General features: G+C 41.5%; 1 protein-coding gene across 3 annotated transcripts in view; it reads right to left on the bottom strand.

The window, feature by feature from the left end:
* SLC7A8 (solute carrier family 7 member 8) overlaps positions 1–17711 on the bottom strand; it is a 51842-nt gene extending 34131 nt beyond the window's left edge. For all 3 annotated transcript variants that reach the window (XM_024556854.4, XM_045192280.2, XM_024556860.3), the window contains exon 1: positions 16824–17711. In XM_024556854.4, coding sequence (XP_024412622.1) covers positions 16824–16968 — 145 coding nt within the window. In that variant the 5' untranslated portion in view covers positions 16969–17711. The remainder of the gene's footprint in view (positions 1–16823) is intronic.
* Positions 17712–25986: the final 8275 nt, after the last annotated feature.

The following is a 25986-nucleotide window of genomic DNA, read 5'->3' as shown; positions in this document are numbered from 1 at the left end:
CATTACCCCTCCCCGGTGAACACCTAAGGCTCCGCCCCTTAAAGTAACAGACGCACCAAGACAAACAAACAAACAAAAAAAAATGGCCCAAATGACAGAACACTTCAAAGCTCCAGAAAAAATACAACTAAGCGACGAAGAGATAGCCAACCTATCGGACGCACAGTTCAAAACACTGGTTATCAATATGCTCACAGACTTGGTTGAATCTGTTCAAAAAACAGATGAAAAAATGAAGCCTATGCTAAGAGAAACAAAGGAAAATGTACAGGGAACCAATAGTGATGCGAAGGAAACTGGGACTCAAATCGATGGTATGGACCAGAAGGAAGAAACAAACATCCAACCAGAAAAGAATGAAGAAACAAGAACTCGGAAAAATGAGGAGAGGCTCAGGAACCTCCAGGACACCTTGAAACGTTCCAACATCCAAATTACAGGGGTGCCAGAAGGAGAAGAGGAAGAACAAAAAATTGAAAACTTATTTGAACAAATAATGGAGAACTTCCCCGATCTGGCAAAGGAAATAGACTTCCGGGAAGTCCAGGAAGCTCAGAGAGTCCCAAAGAAGCTGGACCCAAGGAGGAACACACCAAGGCACATCATAATTACATTACCCAAGATTAAACGCAAGGACCTACATCCAAGATTACTGTATCCAGCAAAGCTATCATTTAGAATGGAAGGGAAGATAAAGTGCTTCTCAGATAAGGTCAAGTTAAAGAAGCTCATCATCACCAAGCCCTTATTATATGAAATGTTAAAGGGAGTTACCTAAGAAAAAGAAGATCAAAAATAGGAACAGTAAAAATGACAGCAAACTCACAGTTATTAACGGCCACACATAAAACAAAAACGAGAGCAAACTAGGCAAACAACTAGAACATGAGGGTTGTCAATAAGGGAGAGGGAGGGGGAGGGGGGGTAAAGGTACAGAGAATAAGTAGCATAGATGATAGGTGGAAAATAGACAGGGGAGGGTAAAAATAGTGTAGGAAATGTAGAAGCCAACGAACTTATAAGTATGACCCATGGACATGAACTATGGGGGGGGGAATGGGGGAGGGAGGGGGGGCAGGATGGAGTGGAGTGGGGGGGGAAATGGGACAACTGTAATAGCATAATCAATAAATATATTTTAAAAAAAAATAAGGCCAGCTGGGTTTGACTGTTCTGAGGACATGTCAAATTCCCAACATTTCTCTTTAGAGGTTTGGAACTGGTGCTGGACTGAATGAGATGCAGAGTACAGGATTTTACGCTTAGCTTCCCAAAACAGTCTTTCAGACCTTAGCCATAACTCAACCTCAATCCAATCCTGAAACTCACTTCTAAATCAAAATTTAATTTCTAATTCCAGTCCATGCATCCAGTTATTTCAGCCGAAGGGAAAGAGGAGAGAATATTTACAGTAAAAAACAATAATGTCCTATTCCTCTGGGGTGCAAAATAAGCAGCCCCTTTTCAAACTAAAAAATTGCAGTGAGAGATAAGTAACGGAAGAGGGAAGGGGTCTACACAGTCCCCATATGTGCTTTGCCTGAATGTTAGGGTAGTGGAGACTAGAAGGCACTAGTATCCTAGGACTCAACACATGGGCACCCTGTCAAATGACCCTTCAAGGGCCAAACTAAATGTGCTTCTGAAAATTGATTACCATTGCTGAAAGGTGATAGTAAATTCCTTGCCTAGCAGGTATGTATCAGAAGAGTGACCTGTAGGGCATTTCAAAGCCAGCCAAGAAGAGAGTAATACAACTAGGGTTAAAAAACTAGCTCAAGAGGTTTAAAAATATCAATCAATACAGGAGGAAAACAAGGTTTGAGTTTGGTCTTTTAGGTGCTGAAAAGGAGGTTCGGGAACAACTAGACATTTCTTAGAGACAAGAATGGCTGTCGCAAGGGGGAAGTGTGAAAAGAATATTTAGAAGATTCCTTCTTCTCAAGAATAAAGAATGTTAAAGTTCCACTAAGGATTCTTGGAAAACGAATTTTGCAATGGGAATGGATAAGCACTTCTGTTCTTTGGCTTACACTCGGACATTTCTAGACTGCATGTTCCTTCCCTCATGCCAGGTGGAGGAAACACTGGAAGGTGGGATGTGCAACACCAACAGCCCACTGCAAAGTCTGACCACTTCTTGCCTCGTCTTACAGTATTCTTGGATAACATGTCTTTCCACGGAGCTGCTGGAATGATGGTGAGAGCTGCAATAGGTTAGCAATGAGACAGGAATCTTCATTTTATAAAAATTGGGTTCTCTCCTCCAACAATATTAATTTTGACTGAGTTAAAATCAGATAAAAGCTAAAATTGACTTATTTTAGGGAAATAAGGGAACAGGAAGGAAAGGAATGTACCTCTCACTGATTCTAGGAAGCTGCTACCTAGTAAACAAGAATAATGTAACACTTCCTCCCCCTTAGTGGCCTCTGGAGCTTCTGTAGGGGCAGTAATGTCACTCACAGCACAGCTATGTTCTGGAGCTGAAAGAACATTACCCAAAAGTAACACCCTCTATATCAATTTTTAGTGTGATTACTTGATTAATACTTATCTCCTCCACTACACTGCAAGCTCCATGAGAATAAGAACTATATTGCTTCCCCTCACATGTGAAATGTCATGTAGTAGACATTCCATAAAATGTTTACCAACTGAAAGATGTCTGACATCAATCTAGAACTTATCTCTACAGAGTAATTTAGTGTACTTGCTTCTTTAGAGCCTCCAAATTCTGTGAAATATGTCAAGTGTATATGAGTAAAGCAACCCAGTTGTTCCCCTGCTGAGAAGAGTAGACTATCTAATCTTATGATCTCCAATTTGTAGCGAAGAAGGTAAGTAGGGCAACTACAATTCCCATTTTCCAAATGGGGAAAATTAGGGCGGTATCATTATCCTTATTTTGTGAATGAAGAAACTGAGAGAGGTAGCTATTTGTCTAAATCATAGAGTGAGTTAGTAGCAACTGGATTAGAACATAAATCTAGTGTTACAGCTTCAAGCTTTTCCCTGAAAATAGCCAGTTTTACATGCTCCACTCTATAGGCGATGAGAACGGCTCACAGAGAATGCTTATTCAAAAATTGGAACACAGATCTGATTCTTTCCTTCTATTGCAACACCACCCTCAACGTTGATTTACAAAACATTCACAGCTATTACCTTATTTGATTCTCATAACTACTTTCTTAGGTCCATAGGTCAGGTATTATCATTCTTATTTACCTTTGTGAAGACTGAGGTTCAGAGAGGTGAGGATACAATTTAAATCACATAATGTGTATATAGCAAAGCCTGGATGAGAGGCAAAGGCCTTTGGCTCCCGGCCCAGGATTTCCTCAACTACCCTACATTGCCTCTCCTCTAGAAGTTGCACAACACACACTTTGGCTGCAGGGCTTTGAAAGTTGGACACTGTCTAAATGAATCTTCCCTGGAGTGGCTTTGAAAAAGGAAAACCTGGAAAGGGCTTCCACCTAGGCTCTGCAACTTTCTTGATGAAAGGTTGAAGGTTGGAAATAAGTTTATTAAGGTGGGATTTTTTTCTTTTTATTCTCACCTGAGGACATGCTTATTGATTTGAGAGAGGGAATGGAGGGAGAAAAAGAGGGAGAGAAACCGATGTGATTGCCCCTCATAGGCTCCTGACCAGGGACCAAACCGGCAACCCAGGCATGTGTCCTGACCAGTAATCAAACCTGCATGTGACCTTTCAGTGTGCAGGATAATTCCCAACCAACTGAGCCACACCAGCCAGGGTGGGACTTTTTTTCTCCATTGTTTTACCCTTAGACTCATTGTCTATGTAAAGCCATTCAAGAATGAGATGCCCACCCATCTGGTATAGCCAAGGTGCTGGAGATTGGTTTTTCAACCTTCTCTTTTATCCACTACAATTAATAAAATAATCACCTCATCACACAGATCTTTAGTGAAAAATGAGTCCTAGGATACCTGGGCACTGAGGCGCAGCTTGGCTTGTTCTGTCAAAGAAAAGCCAGGCAAACCACTCCATTAAAAAAGGGCCAATTTGTATCAGTGGGCAAGTCTTCACTAGAAAAATTGCTGGAACTGAGAATATCTACTTTTGCCATGAATTACCACAAATTTCCCCACCTGTGGGCCAATACCCATGTGACTCTTATTAAAGGCTTTACTCACATCCAGACCTGTCTACAGTGGAATGCTGTAGCCATCAAAGAATTTCCTAGGACATGGAATTACAGGCTTCTAATGCCTAACGGACCCTCAGATCCAAAAGGCCTTGGCCATCCTTACAAATTCATGCTGGTCTCAAAGTCTAGCTAGAGCTCCTCCTAGGGCCTGAAGGTTCTGTCCATTTCCACAGTGTCCAGAGAAAGCTGAGGTGAACCTTCTTTGTGCCTCTCCCATAAAGTGGTTGGGAAGACTTCAGGATTTTCAGGAGTGGGGGAACAGTGTGGAAGCAGGGTCTAGTGGGTTAAGGCTGGGCTTTGATCCTCACAGCCAGGAAGCTCACCACGCCTCTCACCCTGTATTACACTTTCCCATCAGGACTGTAGAAATAGTTACCTTAGAGGGAGAGCAGGTCAAGACTCTGACACGGGCCCTGGGAGCTGTTATCTCCCACAGAACACAGATGTGGAATGTGCTGCAGGACTCTGCTGTCTAGCTAGGATTTCTTATTGAAAACTGAAAGGGTACTCAACTTAGAGTTGGAGGAGCCATTAAATCCTTGCTTTGCCATTCACAAGCCATGTGTCCTGAATTTTTCTGAGGGTCCCTTCCTTCATCTCATGAATGGTAATAATCACTCCTGCCCTGCCTATCTCAGAGAGTTGTTGTGAGGATCAAAGATCACATATGTGTGGAAGTACTTTATATTCTGGGAAATGCTGGCACATAAAAGGAACTGCTAAGATTTATAGCAATAGGAATAGAGACCATCCCTAGAAGAATCTGAAGCTTGGCTCCAGAATAACAGTGTAGCCCTGACCGTTGTGGCAGTGGGTTGAGCACTGTCCATAAACCCCAAGGTCATGGGTTTGATTCTTGGTCAGGGCACATGCCTGGGTTGTGGGCCAGGTCCCCTGTTGGGGGTCATGCGAGAGGCAACTAATTGATGTTTCTCTCCCACATTGATGTTTCTCTTCCCCTCTTTCTCTCTCCCTTCCCATCTCTAAAAATAAATAAATAAAATCTTTAAAAAAAAAAAGGAACGTAGAGCCAGGATCATAAATTATTCTGAGTCATTTGTCTACTTGTCTAGGTATAATTTTTAAATGCTGCAGGTGGGCGGCCAACAGGTAATTGCATCTCGAAGAATATTTATTGAGCACCCACTCTGTACATGCCTGCTTTAAATGGTAACTAGGAAGCACTTGTTCACACATGGACTTTTAATAAAATAGTGGGAGCCAACCACCACCCACCAGCCACTGAAAGATGCAGGCATCCTGGCCTGAGGGACTAAGAGTGCTGAGCCCTTAGATATGCCCATTAAAAGTTGGTATCTGGCCTCCAGCGTCTCCCTGTCTGATTGGGGAACCAGGCACCAACAGTGAAAGGCTTTGTCTACCTCAGTGGTTCTCATCCAGGGGCAATTCTGTGCCACCCTCCAACCCCCAGCGGACAGTTGGCAATATCTGGAGGCACTTTTGGTTGTCACTACTGGAATCTAGTAGGTAGAGACGAGGGATGCTGGTGAACACCCTAACTACACAGGACAGCCCCTCGTGACAAAGAAGTATCTGGCCCAAAAGGTAACAGTACCAAGGTTGAGAAAACCTGCTCCACCTTCATGCCTCAATGTCATCATCTGTATAATCCCTAAAGTCCTCTTCAAATTTGAATTTCGATGATGTGGGTGTTTAATTTTTAAGTCAGGCACAAAAATATATTGTTCATGAGAATAACTCATTTTTAAGCTAAAATGTTTAACACTTAATTTCCCCCATCACCATTTATCCTTCCTATACCCTCTTCCACCTCCATCCACCCATCTCCCCCCTAAAATATTTTTTTACTGCGAGAAAAACAGTAACATTATATTTACCATCTTAATCATTTTAAGTGTGCAGTTCAGTAACATTAAGTATATTCATATTGTTGGGAAACATCCCAAGTGGATGATTTGTTTTTGACTGACTGCTATTATTCAACATATATTTTTTAAGCATTACCACATGCCAGGCTAAATGTGTGGGGATGTGAAAATGAGTAGGACTCAGTCCCTGCCATCAAGGAATCGTGTGGAGAAGTGAAGACATGTGCATGGACACAGAGCTGACAACATTGTAAGTCGCCTGAGCGCTACTGCAACATATGACAAGACATTGTAATAGGAATGGAAAAGGTGCAGCCACTATGGAAAACAGTATGGAATTTCCTCAGAAAACTAAAAATGGAACTGCCTTTTGACCTGGCAATTCCACTGCTGGGATTATATCCTAAGAATCCTGAAATACCAATTCAAAAGAACCTATGCACCCTTAAGTTCATAGCAGCACATTTTACAATAGTCAAGTGCTAGAAACTGCCTAAGTGTCCATCAGTAAATGAGTGGATCAAAAAACTGTGGTACATTTCCACAATGGAATACTACACAGAAAGAATAAAGAAGGAACTCCTACCCTTCATGACATCATGGATGGAACTGGAGAGCATTATGCTAAGTGAAAAAAGCCAGGCAGTGAAAGACAAATACTATATGATCTTACCTATAAGTGGAATCTAATCAACAAAACAAACAAGCGAGCAAAATAGAACCAGAGACATGGAAATAAAGAACAACTTGACAGTAACCAGAGAGGGGAGGGTGATAATGGGGTAAGAAGGGGATGGGTCAAGTCAAGGAACATGCATAAAGGACCCATGGACAAAGACAATGGGGTGGGGGAGGATTGAAGGTGGGCGGTGGGGATGGGTAGGGTGGGGGAGAGTAATGGGGAAAAAATGAGGACAACTGTAATGGAACAACAATTAAAAAAATAAAGAGAAGAGTGTGAATTAAAAAGAATTTTTTTTTAAAAGGAATGGAAAAGGTGTTTGGTATGGGCTGTTCCAAAAAAGCTTACTGGACAAGGAGAAGCACAAAACAGATGCTGATGAGGAAGTTGACTCAAATCAACAGAAAGAAAAGGAAAAGCACTGGTTGGTTGATAAGCAGGTCAGACTTGGGCTGAACTGGCCACTTTTCATCACCTGGTCAGTCTAATTAAAATTTGTGGACCAGAATTAGAGAGTGTCTGTATTTGGGTTGGGGTAAAGTGGAGGTGGTGGAAGGATGAGCTTAAGGAGAAAAAAACCCCACATTTATTGAATGTATACCATAGGACACCAGCTTTATTTTAATACTCCACAAGAAACTTCCATTTTACAGGTAAGTAAACTGATAATTAATTTGTTCTAGGTCAAAAGTTTGTAAATAGGGAAGCAGTTTATAAACCAATACTATCTCCAAAGCCCTTCCTCCTCTGCTGTGTTGTGGATGGTTGCCCCCTTTCCACACCACACTAACACAAGTCATAGAAAAATTTACATACTTTCTACTTCCAGCATCAGGGCTCACTTAACAAATGCCTCCTTTTCCCTAAGGCAACCCGATTTGCCTATATCAAGTTGCTTACTAAACACCCTATGCAGAACTGTACTCTAAAGAAGCAGCTAAAGCATTCATGCATTTCAAAGATGTACAAACAGGCACTTTTAAAATCTTTACATAACTAAGGAAAGTACAGTGATAATGCTGCAGCAATGGTACTATCTCTGGGCAATCTCCTTTCATGACATGCAGCTCAGTGTGAGGCTGCCCTGAACACCCTAAGATATATTGTGAAACCCTCTCCCTGGAAGCCACTGCTAATGCTGAGAATATTTAAAGCAGAGAGTAATCCAATGGGAAGACTTGTGACTGTGACAAAGGATGAGGGATGAAATGTAATTGATAAAGCTTTTTGGCTCACACTGTATTTCTTCTATAAATAAAGCAGCTTAAAATAAATTTGAGGGATAATTTTGCTTCTTAGAAATAAAATTCATAGTGCTCAGCACAGGGTCTAGCATATAATGTGCAATAAGGGTTTGTCGAATGTGAACTATGGACAGATCTTGAATCCTATGACCAAGAGCCCCCACCTCTGTGCCAGGGAACAGCCTGTAATTTGCCATTTCCAGATCTTCAGAGAGATGGGATTAGGGGCTGGGGTGACTCGTCTGTAGGTAAATTCTGGGAGGAGAGCAAGGTATGGTTCTTCTTGCTATGTATGCTCAGCCAGCTGGGAATTAAAAATTGGAATGGAACAGCTCCTAGTCCCCTGGGCTCCTGAATTGTTATTGTTTTTGGTAGTTCAGATATATTCTTGAGATTATATATAAAAAGCTCATGGCTCCTTTTTTTCTTTTCAACATCCCCTCACCACCCCAAACAATAACAAGGACAAAACAATAAGAACAACAACAGAAATTCCAGAGGCATTTCTTTGCAGGCAGCCATGCTGCTGGATTAACCCTCAGAGGAAAGCAGAAAACCTTGGTAGCCAAGCAACCTGAGCAGCCAACTAGTCTGCCCTATGCCTGCCTGCTGCTTCAAGCAGCTAATTCAGAAAAGTAATATACTATATGGTATATAGTATATTACTATACTATGCCTCTCAGAGAAGTCTGTCTAATCTGGGTATGGGTATTTCTGTTTTTCTAAATATAATGGGCTATTTGGGTCTGTTTCTTAGACACAGTTTTTTGCCTGCTTCATTCCTATTTTCTTTCCCCAACCCTAATCATCTCCTGGTAGTCACTGACCTGAATAACTGCTCTTTGAGAGAACATACTGTAGCCCTGTCAGTAGCCGCCTCAGCCAGATTGATCCTTGAGTTCCCTGGTTGCTGGAGGCAGGTAGCATGCAACAGGATCCCTGGTCCCAGTCACCCCGAGCTCCATGCTGTGGAGCATTTGGATTGAGCCCAGTGGTCTCAGAAATCAGTGACCTGGGTGAAAATCCTGGCTCTGCCATTGCCCAATTATTATTTAATCAAACCCTTCCTTTTTATAACACTACTTATTTCATGGGATTAGGTAAGAATATTCATAAAATACTGATCGAGTACTACGTATCTGACGCACAACAGTGCTCAGTAAGTGGTAGTTACTTATTACTATTATTACGCTGCTGAGTATAGCCTTTCTCTATTCACCAAGACATAACTGTTTTGACAAGGCTCCTAGTTGGTTTCTGTCTCAGAGTTTTCTTTAAGGACAATGAGAGTTTTAAACATGTTTTTATCCTGAATAAATCAAATCCTAATCTCTCTATGCATTAAAAAATAATAATTGAACTACAAACTCAAGAAGCAGTTTTCACACTCCATCCCCCTGGTTAACATCCAGTGGACATTTGGGGGATTAGAAAGCTAATCCCCTCCCAAAATGGGGACATTTTGGGGATTAGAAAGCTAATATATCAGCTTCTGGCCAAGACGGAGGCATAGGTAGACACACTGTGCCTCCTTGCACAACCAAAAGAAGGACAACAACAATTTAAAAACAAAAAACAACCAGAACTGACAGAAAATCGAACTGTATGGAAGTCTGACAACCAAGGAGATAAAGAAGACACATTCATCCAGACCGGTAGGAGGGGCAAAGACTGGCAGCGGGGGCGGAGAGGACCCCGCGGCAAGGCGGCGGCTGGCGGACCCAGCGAGGTAGTGGATTGTGGAACGGGGCAGGCCAGGCTACAGCTAGCAGACCCCACAAGGTGGTGGCTGGAAGACCCTGCGGCCCCCACATTCGCACATAGATAAACCAGGAGGAACGGAGGGGGAGCAAAGAAGACCACACTACCCAGGACTCCAGCAAGGGGAAATAAAGCCTCACACCTCTGACTGAAAATACCTGTGGGGGTTGAGGCGGAAGCAGGAGAAACTCCCAGCCTCACAGGAGAGTCCATTGGAGAGACCCACAAGGGCCTAGAGCATGCACAAGCCCACCCACTTGGGAATCAACACCAGAGGGCCCAGTTTGATTGTGGGCAGTGGAGGGAGTGACTGAAATCCGGCAGAGAGTGGAGAAAGCACCATTGCTCTCTCTTGGCCTCTCCCCCACATATAGTGTCACAGACACCAGCATTACCCTGCCCTGGTGACCACCTAAGGCTCCGCCCCTTTAAGTAACAGGCGCACCAAGACAAAAAAAAAAAAAAAATAGCCCAAATGAAAGAACAGATCAAAGCTCCAGAAAAAATACAACTAAGCAAAGAAGAGATAGCCAACCTATCAGATGCACAGTTCAAAACACTGGTAATCAGGAAGCTCACAGAATTGGTTGAATTTGGTCACAAATTAGATGAAAAAATGAAGGCTATGCTAAGAGAAACAAAGGAAAATATACAGGGAACCAATAGTGATGGGAAGGAAACTGGGACTCAAATCAACGGTGTGCACCAGAAGGAAGAAAGAAACATCCAACCAGAAAAGAATGAAGAAACAAGATTCAAAAAAATGAGGAGAGGCTTAGGAACCTCCAGGACATCTTGAAACGTTCCAACGTCCAAATTATAGGGGTACCAGAAGGAGAAGACGAAGAACAAAAGATTGAAAACTTATTTGAACAAATAATGAAGGAGAACTTCCCTAATCTGGCAAAGGAAATAGACTTCCAGGAAGTCCAGGAAGCTCAGGGAGTCCCAAAGAAGCTGGACCCAAGAAGGAACACACCAAGGCACATCGTAATTACATTGGCCAAGATTAAAGAGAAGGAGAGAATCTTTTTTTTTTTTTAATATATTTATTGATTATGCTATTACAGTTGTCCCATTTCCCCCCCCACTCCACTCCATCCTGCCCACCCCCGTCCCTCCCACATTCCCCCTCTATAGTTCATGTCCATAGGTCATACTTATAAGTTCTTTGGCTTCTACATTTCCTACACTATTTTTACCCTCCCCCTGTCTATTTTCCACCTATCATCTATGCTACTTATTCTCTGTACCTTTCCCCCTCTCTCCCCCTCCCACTCCCTTAATGACAACCCTCATGTTCTAGTTGTTTGCCTAGTTTGCTCTCATTTTTGTTTTATGTGTGGCCATTAATAACTGTGAGTTTGCTGTTATTTTTACTGTTCCAATTTTTGATCTTCTTTTTCTTAGGTAACTCCCTTTAACATTTCATATAATAAGGGCTTGGTGATGATGAGCTTCTTTAACTTGACCTTATCTGAGAAGCACTTTATCTTCCCTTCCATTCTAAGTGATAGCTTTGCTGGATACAGTAATCTTGGATGTAGGTCCTTGCGTTTAATCTTGGGTAATGTAATTATGATGTGCCTTGGTGTGTTCCTCCTTGGGTCCAGCTTCTTTGGGACTCTCTGAGCTTCCTGGACTTCCCGGAAGTCTATTTCCTTTGCCAGATTAGGGAAGTTCTCCTTCATTATTTGTTCAAATAAGTTTTCAATTTTTTGTTCTTCCTCTTCTCCTTCTGGCACCCCTATAATTCGGATGTGGGAACGTTTCAAGGCGTCCGGGAGGTTCCTAAGCCTCTCCTCATTTTTCCAAGTTCTTGTTTCTTCATTCTTTTCTGCTTGGATGTTTGTTTCTTCCTTCTGGTCCACACCACTGATTTGAGTCCCAGTTTCCTTCTCATCACTATTGGTTCCCTGTACATTTTCCTTCGTTTCTCTTAGCATAGGCTTCATTTTTTCATCTGTTTTTCGAATAGATTCAACCAAGTCTGTGAGCATATTGATAACCAGTGCTTTGAACTGTGCATCCGATAGGTTGGCTATCTCTTCGTCGCTTAGTTGTATTTTTTCTGGAGCTTTGAAGTGTTCTGTCATTTGGGCCATTTTTTTTTTTTTTTTTTTTTGTCTTGGCGCGTCTGTTACTTTAAGGGGCGGAGCCTTAGGTGTTCACCGGGGCGGGGTAATGCTGGTCGCTGCGCTGTGATGCTGTACGTGGGGGAGGGGCCGAGTGGGAGCAATGGCGCCCGCCTCACTCTCCTCCGGATTTCAATCTTTCACTCCGCTACCCACAATCAAACTGGGCCCCTCTGGTGCTGGTTCCCGAGTAAGTGGGCCTGTGCACACTCTAGGCCCCTGTGGGTCTCTCCAACAACCTCTTCTGTGAGGCTGGGAGTCTAGAAGGAGAGAATCTTAAAAACAGCAAGAGAAAAGGACACAGTTACATACAAAGGAGTTCCCATAAGACTGTCAGCTGATTTCTCAAAAGAGACCTTACAGGCAAGAAGGGGCCAGAAAGGGCCAGAAAGAAGTATTTGAAGTCATGAAAGCCAAGGACCTACATCCAAGATTACTGTATCCAGCAAAGCTATCATTTAGAATGGAAGGGCAGATAAAGTGCTTCTCAGATAAGGTCAAGTTCAAGGAGCTCATCATCACCAAGCCCTTATTCTATGAAATGTTAAAGGGATTTATCTAAGAAAAAGAAGATTAAAAATAGGAACAGTAAAAATGACAGCAAACTCACATTTATTAACAACCACACCTAAAACAAAAACAAAAGCAAACTAAGCAAACAACTAGAACAGGAACAGAACCACAGAAATGGAGATCACAGGGAGGGTTATCAACAGGGAAGTGGGAGGGGGAGAGAGGAGGGAAAGGTACAGAGAATAAGCAGCATAAATGGTAAGCAGAAAATAGACAGGGGGAGGGTAAGAATAGTACAGGAAATGTAGAAGCCAAAGAACTTATAAGTATGACCCATGGACATGAACTATAGGGGGGGAATGTGGGAGGGAGGGGGTGGGCAGTTTGGAGTGGAGTGAGGGGGCGGGAAATGGGACAACTGTAATAGCATAGTCAATAAATATATTTTTAAAAAGAAGGTAATATATCATATTAGAGACTAAAATGTAAAATACTCTAAAGTGGTGTAAAATACATGGATGTGAAAATGTTTTGGGCTTGAAAATTTTCCAAACTAGACCAGTGCCATTTCATATGGTTAAATTATAGCCAAACTTATTGACAAATAGCCTTAAAAAAAGGTTTTCCCCCAAATTTTCAGTATCAGACATTCATGGTCTTTCCAGACTCCAATGCCCACATTATCGTCCTCCATTGCCCACTCCTCCACCACATAATACACACCAGTCTCCTTCCCTTCTCTCTTGGTTACCAATTAGAAATGGGGAAATGGGGAATGGCTAAGACCTTTGGCCGTGGAATCAGACCATCTGAGTAATCAAGTGTGTAAACGTTGGGCAAATTACCAGCTCTGTGATTTAACTTCCCCATATTTATTTATTTACTTTTAAAGATTTTATTTATTTTTAGACAGAGGAGAAGGGAAGGAGAAAGAGAGGGAGAGAAACATCAACGTGTGGTTGCCTCTCATATGCCCCCCACCAGGGACCTGGCCCGCAATCCAGGCAAGTATCCTGACTGGGAATCGAACCAGTGACTCTTTGGTTCACAGGACGGCGCTCAATCCACTGAGCCACACCAGCCAGGACAATTTCCCCATATTTAAAATAGAGATAGTTACAATATCTACTTCCATGGGGTTGTGATCAGAATTAAATAAGGTAATATATGTAAGGAGTTTATAGTGCAGGAAATGGCATTTAGAGCTTAGCAAGTACTGTTTTTCTAAAAAGATGTTTTCTGAAAATATCTTTTTAGTTGGGAGAGAGTAGTCTAGTAGCTAGACCTGCATCTGCTATTGCTCTGTAGGAAATAGATCAAGTTCCCCCAGGAACACGAACTATGGTAAAAACAAAATGGTCTGACATAGTATGAATATTTTTCTTTAGGCTCTGCAGTGGGCCTGGTGCCTTCAGACCCAGATTCTATGTACCTAAGTACATAACTGATATTAAGTGACCTAAATGGCCAGGAACTCTGGGCCTCTCTTCCATGGCTGGGAAGACTGCTAGTCCATAGAGGAATGGTTTGCATGCGGGAATGTTAATGGGAGTGTGTTCCGTGCTGGCCAGATCCTGTAGTAGCTGAGCTGACAGGCCTCAGGCTTCCGCCTCAAGTCTTCCTGCAGTTGTACCAGGAATACTACCTTCTTCCACCCCAGCTGATAGCCCAACTCCCCTTTAGTCTGGGACATGTCCTCCCTGGGAATACAACAAACACTAACTGCTTCATCTGTAAAAATGAATAAGGACATCCTTCCAGGGTCTAAAGGAAAATACCCCTTTCAGGACATAAAAACAGAAATAGGAGAGAATAATTCTTAAGAGCTTGATTCAGGGTTCAGACAAGCTCTGAGTTTGAATCTTGGCTTCCATACTTTTCAGCTGTGTGACCTTCACCATGTTGTTTATCCTTCAGAGCCTCTATTTCCATATCTGGAGGAAGGGTTAATAAGTGTCTACCACATGCAGTTATTGTGAGGGATAAATAAGATAGTGTATGTTATATAATTGGATGAGTGCTTGGTGTATAATAAGTGTTTCATAATGATAGCTAGTAGCTTTGGTATAATTAATAAATGGATTTTGTTGCTCCCTCACATGTTCTTTACATTTTATGTAGATTTCACATTTATGGAGGAATCTAAGTTCATCTGTTGCCAACAGGTTTCCTTAGCCAAGTATATGGAGAGCAATAGCTTGTTTAGCTTACGGAAAAGGTGGAGTTAAAGAAAGAAAAATGGAACAATCTAATTGTGCAGGTTGATGAAATTATTCCTAGCTTAAAGATTTTCAAACCAGGCTCCCAGTAGCCTCTCAGATAAACACTTATTATTACTGTCTTAGGACTTTTGTCCAAGAGTCAATTAAATTCAACAATCACTTGAGTAATTATTCCATGTCAGGCACTCTGCTAAGCAATAAAGACTTGGGGATGTGTAAGACACATCTTTTTGCTCAAGGAAATAACAGTTTAGTTATTGCCCTTTTGCCTATAAAATCTCCTCAAGTCATCTTCTCTACTCTATCTTTTTTCACATCCATTAAGATGCTTCTTAATCTAGTTCGGGGTGAGAACCTCTATCTTTTTATGTTTTCCACCATTCACCTAACTTTGCCTTCCTTCATCTCTTACACACTCAATCACAGCATGCATTTTCAATGTTCTCTCTTATGCTTATGTGCGTGTGAGTGTGCACATCTGTGTATGAATCAGAACCTTTCCAAAGGGAGGAAAATGCTTAATCCTATCAGTCAAACTGGTGAAAGAGGTAACAGGCACTGGGCTATTTATAGATCTTAAATTGGCATGTGCTGTACATATTGAGTACTTTGCTGATCTCATTTTTTAGACCACTTGGGATGAAGGAGAGGCAAAGAAAGGGCAATGAGAGATTCAGCTCAGGACTATAGTTTTTAAAATAACATTACTTTTCCTATAACTGTAGATGTCCAGAAAACCTCCCAGAATCAGAGAATTAAATAAAATGGGATTCTATTTTTAAAACAGGGTGCAGATAACATTATCACTGAAGTCTGGGTGTAGAGGTGAAGAGGATTATCTGAATACTGTACTGATTTTATTTGATTTCAAGGGTGTTCTCCAGTGTCACTATTGTACAGGTGCCAAAAATGTCTCTGCGCTACCACATGGACCATCAGGTCGTCCAGAGAAACTGGTTCGAGGGTACTGAGAAACGATAAGCCTTCAAAAAGAACTCTGGAGAAATGACGCAGAAGCATATCTAACCTCTCTGACCTGCACCCCTTTCCATGGGGAGAAGGTTAAGCCCTCTGCCAAAGACAGCAGAAGAAACTCCCTCCCTCTGAAGTGAGGACAGTAATGTGCCATTAAGGAGGAGGAAGCGTTTTCTAGAGATGAAGCCATATTAGGGCCCCCCTGCTGAATGGAGTACAGTTAGGGGTTGGAGTAGCCTGCACCGGCACCCTTAGGGACACCCAGCTCCCCAGTTTTAAAGCCTCTTAGCCAGGACACATTTTAGGCATCAGTTCTTTTTTTTTAAATTAATTATTTAAAACAATATTTTTTAGATTTTTATTTTGAGAGAGAGAGAAGAAGGAGAAGGAGAGGGAGAGAAACATTGATGTGTGGTTACCTCTCACACACCCCCTACTAGGGACCTGGCCTGCAACCCAGGTATCAGCCCTCACTGGGAATCAAACTGGAAACCCTTTGATTTGCAGGCCAGTGCTCAATCCACTGAGCCACACCAGCCAGGATGCCAGTAGTTCTTACTTGACTCCACATTCTAGTTACTTTGAGAACCTCACAGGGTTAAGAGACAGGGGGACTTCACCAGGCAACTTGAGAAAGTGCAAACTTAACATTTACGGAAAGGCACAATCTGTCTCTTCTTCCATGTGTTTTCTCATCTGTGAAATGGGAGTAAGAGCCCTGCCACATTTATTTTACTAAGTGCTGCCTAAGGTGGAAAAGCGATAGAAAGGCAAGGTATTATTATGGCCGTTGTAGCTATTTTTATTATTACACATCCCCTAGGCCCATAGTTTTATATAACATAAAAACAACAAATATCTACTAAACATGTCTCAAAAGCTAGTCTAGAGTCTGCAAGGAGATGGCTGCATGACAGCTTGTTAAAACTTGACGTTCCCTAGCCCCCCCTTAAGCCTACTGAATCAGAACCTTTAAGTGGGGAGCCTGGAGACCTGTATTTTTTTTTAACAAGCTCCCAGGCAATGCTGACCTTCAGCCATCGAAGTGTGTGATCCCTATTTGACCATTCTATGAACACTGGACAAAACTGTTCAGCTTGGTTTAAACAACACTTGATCAGCAGCAGGTAGGCTGCAGCACTACAGTACAGGTGACTGACAATCATTTTCTAAGGGAATAGGAAGCAAAAACAGTACTTTAGAGGGGTTAAGTTTCCACAGAAGGACCACCAAGAGGGGGAAAGGAAGAATTGCACTCACCTACGATGATACCGCAAGCACTGACCAATCCAATCTCCTTCTTCAGGGCTACTCCGCCCTCTCCCTCTCGGGGCCCAGTCTCTGACTCGCTCCCACCTGGGTGGTTCTTCTCTGTGTAGTTTCGGTGCCTGGTTCCTTTTTCCATCTTAGTAGAATTTCAACCTCCGAAAGATATCTTTCTAAATGCGAATGGGTGTGAATATATTTACAGAGCGAGCCTTTCAAATTAAAATGTCTTCTCCCGAAATAAGGACCACTCCTACTCTCTTAAAAAACACACAGGCAGGTAAAAGAGAAAACTGAAAATATTCCTACTCTGTATTGACACTTTCTTGTCACTCGTGCTTACAAACCAGGTAAATGTTGTTAACGGGAGGGGGGAAAAAGAGACACAGATATTTAAATACGAAAATATAACTGTACCGGCTACTCCGGCTGGAATTTTCCTGGAAGGATGTAGATCTTCAGAAAACAAGAGGGTTCTGCAGTGTTCAGGCAGCCGCTTATTTCAGACGCTTCAAAAAGGGAGAGTCTGGATTTCCCTCGGCTCTCCCCCTAAGAAAACAGATTTTACCGCCCCTCAGCCTTTTCTTTTAGGAGGATAAAAGAACTTTTCATTAACTGAAGTGGGGAAAGGCAATCCTCCAGCCCCTCTTTTGCAGAAAAACAACTGTAGATCCGACCGGTTTGCTCTGGATCTTGTTTCCACCTGGTGTGGGTTTCTTTTCCTTTCCCCGTCTTCTGCCTTCCGATTTTCCCAGATGTCCTTTTCTGTCTCGCTTGTCCTGTCCTTGTTTTCTCTCTTCCAATCTCCGTGCTCACGGCACAGACCGCGCCATCTCTCTCGGTTTTCAGATAATGGCTCTGGCACAGCGAAACGTGCTTCCCTTTTCGACTGTGGTTTTATATGCTGAGCTAGCTCCGCCTTCACTCCGTCCATTCCTCTCCCATCCTCGCTCGTCCCCTCCCTCTTCAATTTAATATTAGCACTCAGCCTCCAAAGATCACGGAGAAGATGGGTTAAAATATTTCTCTTCATAATCGTCTCTTTTTCTCCATGTCAACTGTTCCGGGAGAGTTCATTAGCTAGTAGAGCGTTACAGATCGTACAGCTTTATAAATGAGGAATTGGTTGTGCAGATACTTTCATGCAACCAGAAAGACACTGGCGAATGCACTAAAATATTTATGTCTGGATCATTTGAGGATGCTAGAGAGAAGGTTGTAAGGTCATCATCTTCAAGTTTCTGAAAGGAGGAGAAGACCCACCTGTGGGGGTTGGAAATAGAAAAATAAAGAATAATGGGCACCGGCTGGTGTAGCTCAGTGGATTGAGCACGGGCCTGCGAACCGGAGGATCTCAGATTCCATTCCCAGTAAGGGCACATGCTTGGATTGTGGGCTGGGTCCCCAGTGCGGGGTGCACAAGAGACAAGCACACTTTGATGTTTTCTCTCCCTCTCTTTCTCCTTCCCATCCCCTCTGTAAAAATAAATTTTAAAAAAATCGTAAAAAAAAAAAAGAATGGAAAAGAGGTTCATTATAATCCTGAACTGTGAAGAGTATAGTGGAAACAAGCTCTCCAGGAGGAGGTAATAGCTTCACTGCTTGCAGCTCTTATTTAGTGTTAGCTGAGATAGGAAAAAAAATGACTCCACCCTGCTTCCAGGAAAGAATGCCACAAAATCTAGTGGAATGGGGACTTTCACAGTTTCTAATATTTTTTGCACCTATAAATTATTTGAAAGGCAGACTGAGGAGGGGTAGGAAGTTATCAGTACCTCTCTGATCATGAAGCAGATTGTTGATGTTAAGAGAAGACTAACTTATGACCATACTGATATTGTGTCTTGGCTTCCCTGAAGAATTTCACCCAGAACCTGCTGCCTAAAGTATGAGAGCAATGATGTCTATTTACAATTGTAAAGTACTTTGAAAAAACAGCAAAGAGCAATATAGCAGACAAGATAAACCTAAAATAAAATTATTTTGAATGTGTATTAAATACATTACTCAAAAGTACTTGATTTTAAAGCATGTCTAAAAACCAAAGTTCCCCAAGCTAACCACTAAGTACAGAAATTTGGCCTCATTTTTTGGGAACATGTTCCAAAATATTTTGACTTTTTTTTTTTATCCTCACCCTAGGATATGTTTATTGATTTTAGAGAAAGGGAAAGAAACATCAGTCTGTTGCCTCCCATATACACCCTGACCACAGAGATCAAATCTTATACCCTGACCGGGAATCAAACCCACAACCTTTTGGTGTATGGGATGACACTCCAACCAACTAAGCCACCTGGCCAGGGCAAAGATTTTTACTTTTAAGGAAAATAAATACTCCTTTAAAATGGGGATGTTTGAGCTATGGGGTAAAGTGCATTCAATCATCAGCCTTTTCTACTTTGTTCTTTGATCCACTCAGGAGATATGAAGAGATTTCAAAGGTTGAGAGTTCAACCCCTTCTTCTTCTCTGCCAGTTCAAGATATTGCAAATTGAACACCTCAGCAAAAGAAAAAACAAAAGAGGGGGTGGTGATGTGAAAAGGATTTTTGACAAAAAGAACAGACAAGGAAGGGAATATATAGCACAAAACTCCATAGGTGGGATGAGTTATGGGAAATGAAAAATATTGAATTGCCTCTGGCCTTTCCTGACAACATTAGAAAGCATTGGGAGAAAAATTAATGGATTCATTTTTAAACAATATGATTTGAGGGCTTCTGATCAAATTTCAGCATCAAGGTATAAAACAAATCTTCCCACTTTTCAAATATAAGTTCTTTCAGTTGTGTTTGCACTCTAATTCAAATTATGTAGACTTATGAGATAAAACATGAATTAAATGAGTAGGAGGTCTATTGCCCAAACCAGTGCAAACTGACCACAATATGGTAAACTTTAGCCATTTTAATTTATGAATTTAGAAGCCAAAAAGGGTGGGGCGTATGGAGTAAAATACATTCTTGGGATATCGTGGTATGAGGCACACCAAATTGGAAAGAAAGCATTGGTGAAGATTAATACTTTTATTTCTTTAGTATTTAGCTATGACTGTCTATTAGTGGTACAATGTAAAAGCTAGGAAAGGACTCTCCTCCCGCTCCTTCAAAAGGACCATTTATTTATATTACATGGTTCTCTTCAGGTTGGGATGCTTTGTGAAATAAACCCTAAGTGTGTTAAAATTCCGTATGACTAACATTGAACACAGGAGAGAAAAATATGTTGGTGAGGTATATTAATAAAAATCTACAGAAATGATTAACCAAAATTTTGAGCATTGAATATTTTTATTTATAACTCTATTCTACATTTACCTTTATATATTTTATTTTACTTTCTACATTGAAATAGTGCTTTACCACCTACAGATTTTTTTTTTATGAATGACATCTCAATTCTTCCCCTCCTCATTGGACACTTTGGGTAGATAAGGCAGCTATTTTTTCCTGTTATAAAGATCAGACAGCCAGGCTCAGAGAAGTGTCTTGCCTGAGGTCAAGGACAAGACACTTAACTTATTCATGGACAGGGTGGATATCAATGGTTTACACTGAGAATTTTTCTCAGGACACTATAGCTCTTTGCTGATGCCTCAACTTCCTTTGCCTGAAGAAAATAGAAGACCCTTGGATAAGGTCATGTCCAGCTCTTCTTGAGTTGGTGTCATAACTGCATCTTTTAGAGACCCACCCTGAAGCCAACACTTAATATCTGTTCAGTGTGACCTACAGGACCTAATCTGCCCTTTCCAGTCCTTCACCTCAATATTTGGTCTGGTCATTTTTCAAAGTTAGTACAACTCTGTTTCCAATATGTGGGTGACTTATTGTTGCGCATATTTAAGATGGAAAGAAAAAGAAATTGGTTCTTTTAACCAAGGAAAGGTAAGAGGGTCATTTCCTTATGAATGTGCATTTAGGAAGAGAAAGGCTGTGTGAGGCTGACACCTACTGCACAAACAGGAATATGGGATGGGACGTGCTACTTGTATACTAGTTAAACAAAAATACTGTCATGTTCCAATATATTCTCTTTTTGAAACAACAGGTAAGAAATATCTGTTAATGCAAAGAAATAGAGCACAAAGCTCATTCATCCCATTCATCATTTTTTTTCTAGACCCAATACAGAAGTACTCTATTCTTGTTCTTTGTAACAGAGCTGTGAAATCTGAGGTCACTAACAGAGGACCCAAATCTCTTGCTGGAGGAAAGTCACAGTCACAGTCTATGCTTCCACTTTACTCTTCTTCTTGCACCTACATGCCCAGAGTCAAAAGGAAACCCTGACTTCAATTAAAGCCAGCTCTTTTCCTAGAGTCCCAGTGATCACTGCCTATGATTGAACAGTAGCTTCCTGAGCTAGTGGTTCTGGGAGCCTTTATTTCATTAAAAATGGAAGGTAGACAAAAATTAGTGAGCAAAGAGGAAGAAAAAAATAGAAATTGCCAAAACAGGCCAGAAAGAAAGAAGATATGAGAAAATGTGGAGATGCAACCAGTTAATAAGCCCTTTTTAGTGTATGCTGTTTGCCTTTTGGGCATATTTGTAAATTCAAAGGGAGTTGTATCTTCTAGGGTTTATGCAATCCTAAGAATTTGGATGAAGTGAACTTGTTTTGTTATGATAGTCAATTAATTCATGCTCTTGTGGAGATAAGATGAATCCTTGCTCTGACACTAGAAACAAAAATTCCAGCAAATTACTCTTCTGTCTGCTGCACTTGGTTGGATTCCACAGGGCCAGCCAAGCACTAGTGGGAACAAAATAAATATGCCTTTCCTAAGGCAGTCTGCATGTTCTTACTCTTTGGTTAAGCCCAATCTGTTGTGGAGCCTTGGTATTATCTAAGGATCTAGGTGACTCCAGTTTTGAGTGCTTAAATATAGAAACTTTCATTTCTTAATTGGTTTTTACTGAGGATTACTCTCTACCAAAGATGAAGGCTCTTATTTATTTAATTTAAAAAACTTAGAGTAGAAAGAGTAAAATGAGGAATCTTTACTGATAGCTCAAAAAAACAATATGCTGTTGCTTCTGACAATGCAGTATATATTGAAAAAGCACAGCTGCTTTTAAATCTTAACACAACACAAAAGCAACTAGGCACCCAACAAATGCCTTTTATCATAATCAACTACAAAAATGAACATTGTAAAGAGATATGCCTTCCTCCTCCAGACTATGGGCAATACAACAAAAAATTAAAAATTGTCCCCATAGTTAATGAAAAGTGTTTGCTTTGAGGCCTATAAAATAATAACATACCTGGAGTTCCAGGCAAGATGGAGGTGTAGGTAGAAATGTTTTGCTTCCTTATACAGCCAAAAGAAGGATAACAACCAATTTACAAACAATAAACAACCAGAAGTGCCCCAAAATCAAACTGCATGGAACTCTGACAACCAAGGAGTTAAAGAAACATTTATCCAGACCTCGAGGAGGGGTGGAGATAAAAGATGGGCAGCCAAGCAGAGAGGACACGTGGCAAGGCAGAGGACCATGAGGATGAGGAGGGCTGGTTCAATGAGAAACTAAACACTCAAAGCTAGTTGAAAAAAATACTGCAGGGGTTGAGATGGCGGGAGAAACTCCCAGTCTCAGGAGAGTTTGTTGGAAAGTGGGGCTAGAGCAGAGTGAACAAGCAGCATTGTTCCCGCTCTGACCCATCCCCCACATATAGCGCCACAACACAGCAAAGAGGGTTGCCCCACCCCCAGTAAATACCTAAGGCTCCACACCTTTATAATGTAACAGGTAGACAAAGAAATGTGGCCCAAATGAAAGGACAGATCAAAATCCCAGAGAAAGAGCTAAGTGACAAGGAGATAGGCAACCTATCTGATGCAGAGTTCAAAACACTGGTAATTAGGATGCTCACAGTACTGATTGAGCTTGGTCACAAAATGAAGGAAGAAATGACGGCTACTCAAAGTGAAATAAAGCAATATATACAGGGAACCAACAGTGAAAGAAAACCGGGACTCAAATAAATGATTTGGAACAAAAGGAAGAAATAAACATCCAACCAGAGCAGAATAAAGAAACAAGAATTCAAAAAAAATGAGGAGAGGCTTAGGAACCTCTGGGACAACTTTAAGCACTCTAATATCTGAATCATAGGGGTGCCAGAAGGAGAAGAACAAGAGCAAGATATTGAAAGCTTATTTGAACAAATAATGAAGGGAAACTTCCCAATCTGGTGCAGGAAATAGACTTCCAGGAAGTCCAGGAAGCCCAGAGAGTCCCAAAGAAATTAGACTCAAGGAGGAACACACCAAGGCACGTCATCATTAAATTACTCAAGCTTAAAGATAAGGAGAGAATCTTAAAAGCAGGAAGAGAAAAGGAGATAGTTACCTACAAAGGAGTTCCCATAAGACTCTCGGCTGATTTCTCAAAAGAAATCTTGCAGGCAAGAAGGGGCTGGAAAGAAGTATTCAGTCATGAAAGGCAAGAACCTACATCCAAGATTACTCTATCCAGCAAAGCCATCATTGAGAATGGAAGGGCAGATAAATTGCTTCCCAGATAAGGTCAAGTTCAAGGAGTTCATCATCACCAAGCCCTTATTACATGAAATATTAAAGGGACTTATCTAAAAAATAGAAGAGGATCAAAACTATGAACAGTAAAATGACAACAAACTATCAACAACTGAACCTAAAAAACAAAAACCAAAAACTAATCAAACAATGAGAACAGCAACAGAACCAGAGAAATGGAGATCACATAGAAGGTTATCAGCGGGGAGTGGGAGGGGAAAGTGAGAGGAGGAAGGTACAGGGAATAAGAAGCATAATTGGTAGGCATAAAATAGATGGGGAGAGATTAAGAATAGTAAGGAAACAGAGAAGCCAAAGAACTTATATGTACAACCCATGGACATGAACTAAGTGGGGGAATGCTGGAGGGTGGAGGGATGCAGGACAGACAGGGAATAAAGGGGAGAAAAATATTGGGAAAACTGCAATAGCATAATCAATAATATATACTTAAAAATAAAAAATAATAATATATCTAAATGTCCATGCAATTTTGTTTTGTTAACAAAGTCTTATGCTGCAGGAGGGCTCTTATCTTTTAGGATAATGGAAGATAAATTCCCTGAGGTCAGAGATTTGTCCTGTTCACTTCTGTAAACACAATAACTAAAATGATGCTTGTTATTCAAAAACATGATTGAATGAATGAATGAATAAAAGGCGATGTACATTTGTCCTGGCTAGTGTGCCTCAGTAGATTGAGTGCTGGCCTGCAAACCTAAAGGCTGCTAGTTTGGTTCCCAGTTAGGGCACATGCCTGGGTTGTGGGCCAGGTCCTCATTTGGGGGCATGTGAAGACAACCAATTGATGTTTCTCTCCATCTCTTTCTCCCTCCCTTCCCCTCTCTCTAAAAATAAATAAATAAATAAAACCTTTTTTAAAAAAAGGTGATGTACATTTATACATAAAAAATAATTATTATACAATAATGGATGGACTGACTAATTGTAGTGAGATATGAGGGGGGACCCCCCCAAAAGGAATTTATTTATTAAAAAATTGCGTATTTATTCTTACATGTTTAAACATCAGTCACCCTCAAAGTACTCTCTATTTGATGTGATACACCTATCTGATGTGGACCCTGGCCGGCAGGGTTCATGTGTTGTGGCTGTGATAAACAAATTCACACAGACTACAGAAGTCCTGTGGAGAAAAAGGGATGGCATGGCCACTCTCTGAGTGAGAGAGGGCGCCAGAGGGCGAGAGGGCCCCAATCTCTTTTATTGCTTTTCTGGGTACATTACATTGAGGATGGTCCTCATTTACTATGCACAGGTTTGCCATAGGTGGTTACCTTTTACAGACAACAAAGGAAAGAATGTTGCTAATTACCTCAAAGAGAAGGATATTACAAATCAAGGGGGAAAGTGGTTGAATTGGTTACACTCCATAGTTGGGAGGTTTAGCACAGATTTTAGGAAGTTACTTTAGAGGTATGCAGTAAACATTTGCTGCCTCAATCCAGGGTGAGGGAGTTTTAGCAAAAGCAAGTCTCATAGCAGCCTAGGTACAATGCAGGTCTAATTCCCCATGGGAGAACCTATCCATGGGTGTGAGTCCTGTGTGTCGGACCTCGCTCCCCACTGGCCTTTCCGAGTGGGGGCTGGGCTACGCTCCCCATGCCAGGCAGAATGGTCCCCTATACCTATTGAGATTGTTTTTTTCACTTCTCAACACAGTTTTTTGAACTTGTTGATTTTGATGCCTTTTAGTGCTTCTGCCATTTTCTGTTTTACCTCTTCAATATTGGCAAAATGTTTCCTTTTGAGAACTTTTTTCATCCAGGGAAACAAAAAAAAGTTGCTCAGGTCAAGATCGGGTGAATAGGGATGGTGGGGTGGGGGTCATGCCATTTTGGGGCAAAACTTGCTGATCAGTTAGCATGGTGTGGGCAGGTGCGTTCACAGATCACCCATCATAAAATGGGCAAATGTGTTGAAAGAGTATTTAAAAAAATTCACTGAAGCCTCTCACAACAATGCCAATTGGTACACTGATACAAATGGGTTCCTGGAATACTCATTTAGCCGGGGGAAGCCTGTACCACAAGGTCCTTCCCTCCAGAAGATAATCTTGGTTTTTTGGGGGGTCCCCCCTCATATAGCTCTCAGTGCCTGGAGAGGGTCTGAATTGTAGAAAGAAGAAAAATGTGATCATGGTTTGACTTTATAGATTGTTTCACATAGAGCACAGATTTCAAGCAGGCTTTCACCACTGCCCAGCAGCAATCCTACCATTGTCCATAGTCAACTGTCCTTTACCTTTACATTCTCCTCTCTGCAAACTAACACCATCCCCCAAATTCTCACGTCCAGTTGACCTCCTTGCTTATTGTTTTGTGGAGAAAATAGAAATAGCAGAAAGAGAACTTCCACATCCTCCAACCACTAAATCTCTCAATCTGCCTGTAGCTTTACCCATGTATTCTGACTCCCCTCCCATAGAAATGGATGTGCTCCTATGTATGTCCATGACTTGTGCATGAGCTCCCTAGTCTTCTCTCACTTATGCAGGAACATTGCTCCTGCATATTCTCTCTCCTGCACCACCAGTTTTTCACTCTTTAGGGAACTATTCCTGTCAGCCTATAAATGTGCTATAAGA

Source organism: Desmodus rotundus, chromosome 7 (genome assembly GCF_022682495.2).
Source record: "Desmodus rotundus isolate HL8 chromosome 7, HLdesRot8A.1, whole genome shotgun sequence".
In the NCBI taxonomy this organism is placed as follows: domain Eukaryota; kingdom Metazoa; phylum Chordata; class Mammalia; order Chiroptera; family Phyllostomidae; genus Desmodus; species Desmodus rotundus.
The sequence above is the reverse complement of the archived record's forward strand: the minus strand, read 5'-3'. Positions and strand labels throughout refer to the sequence as shown.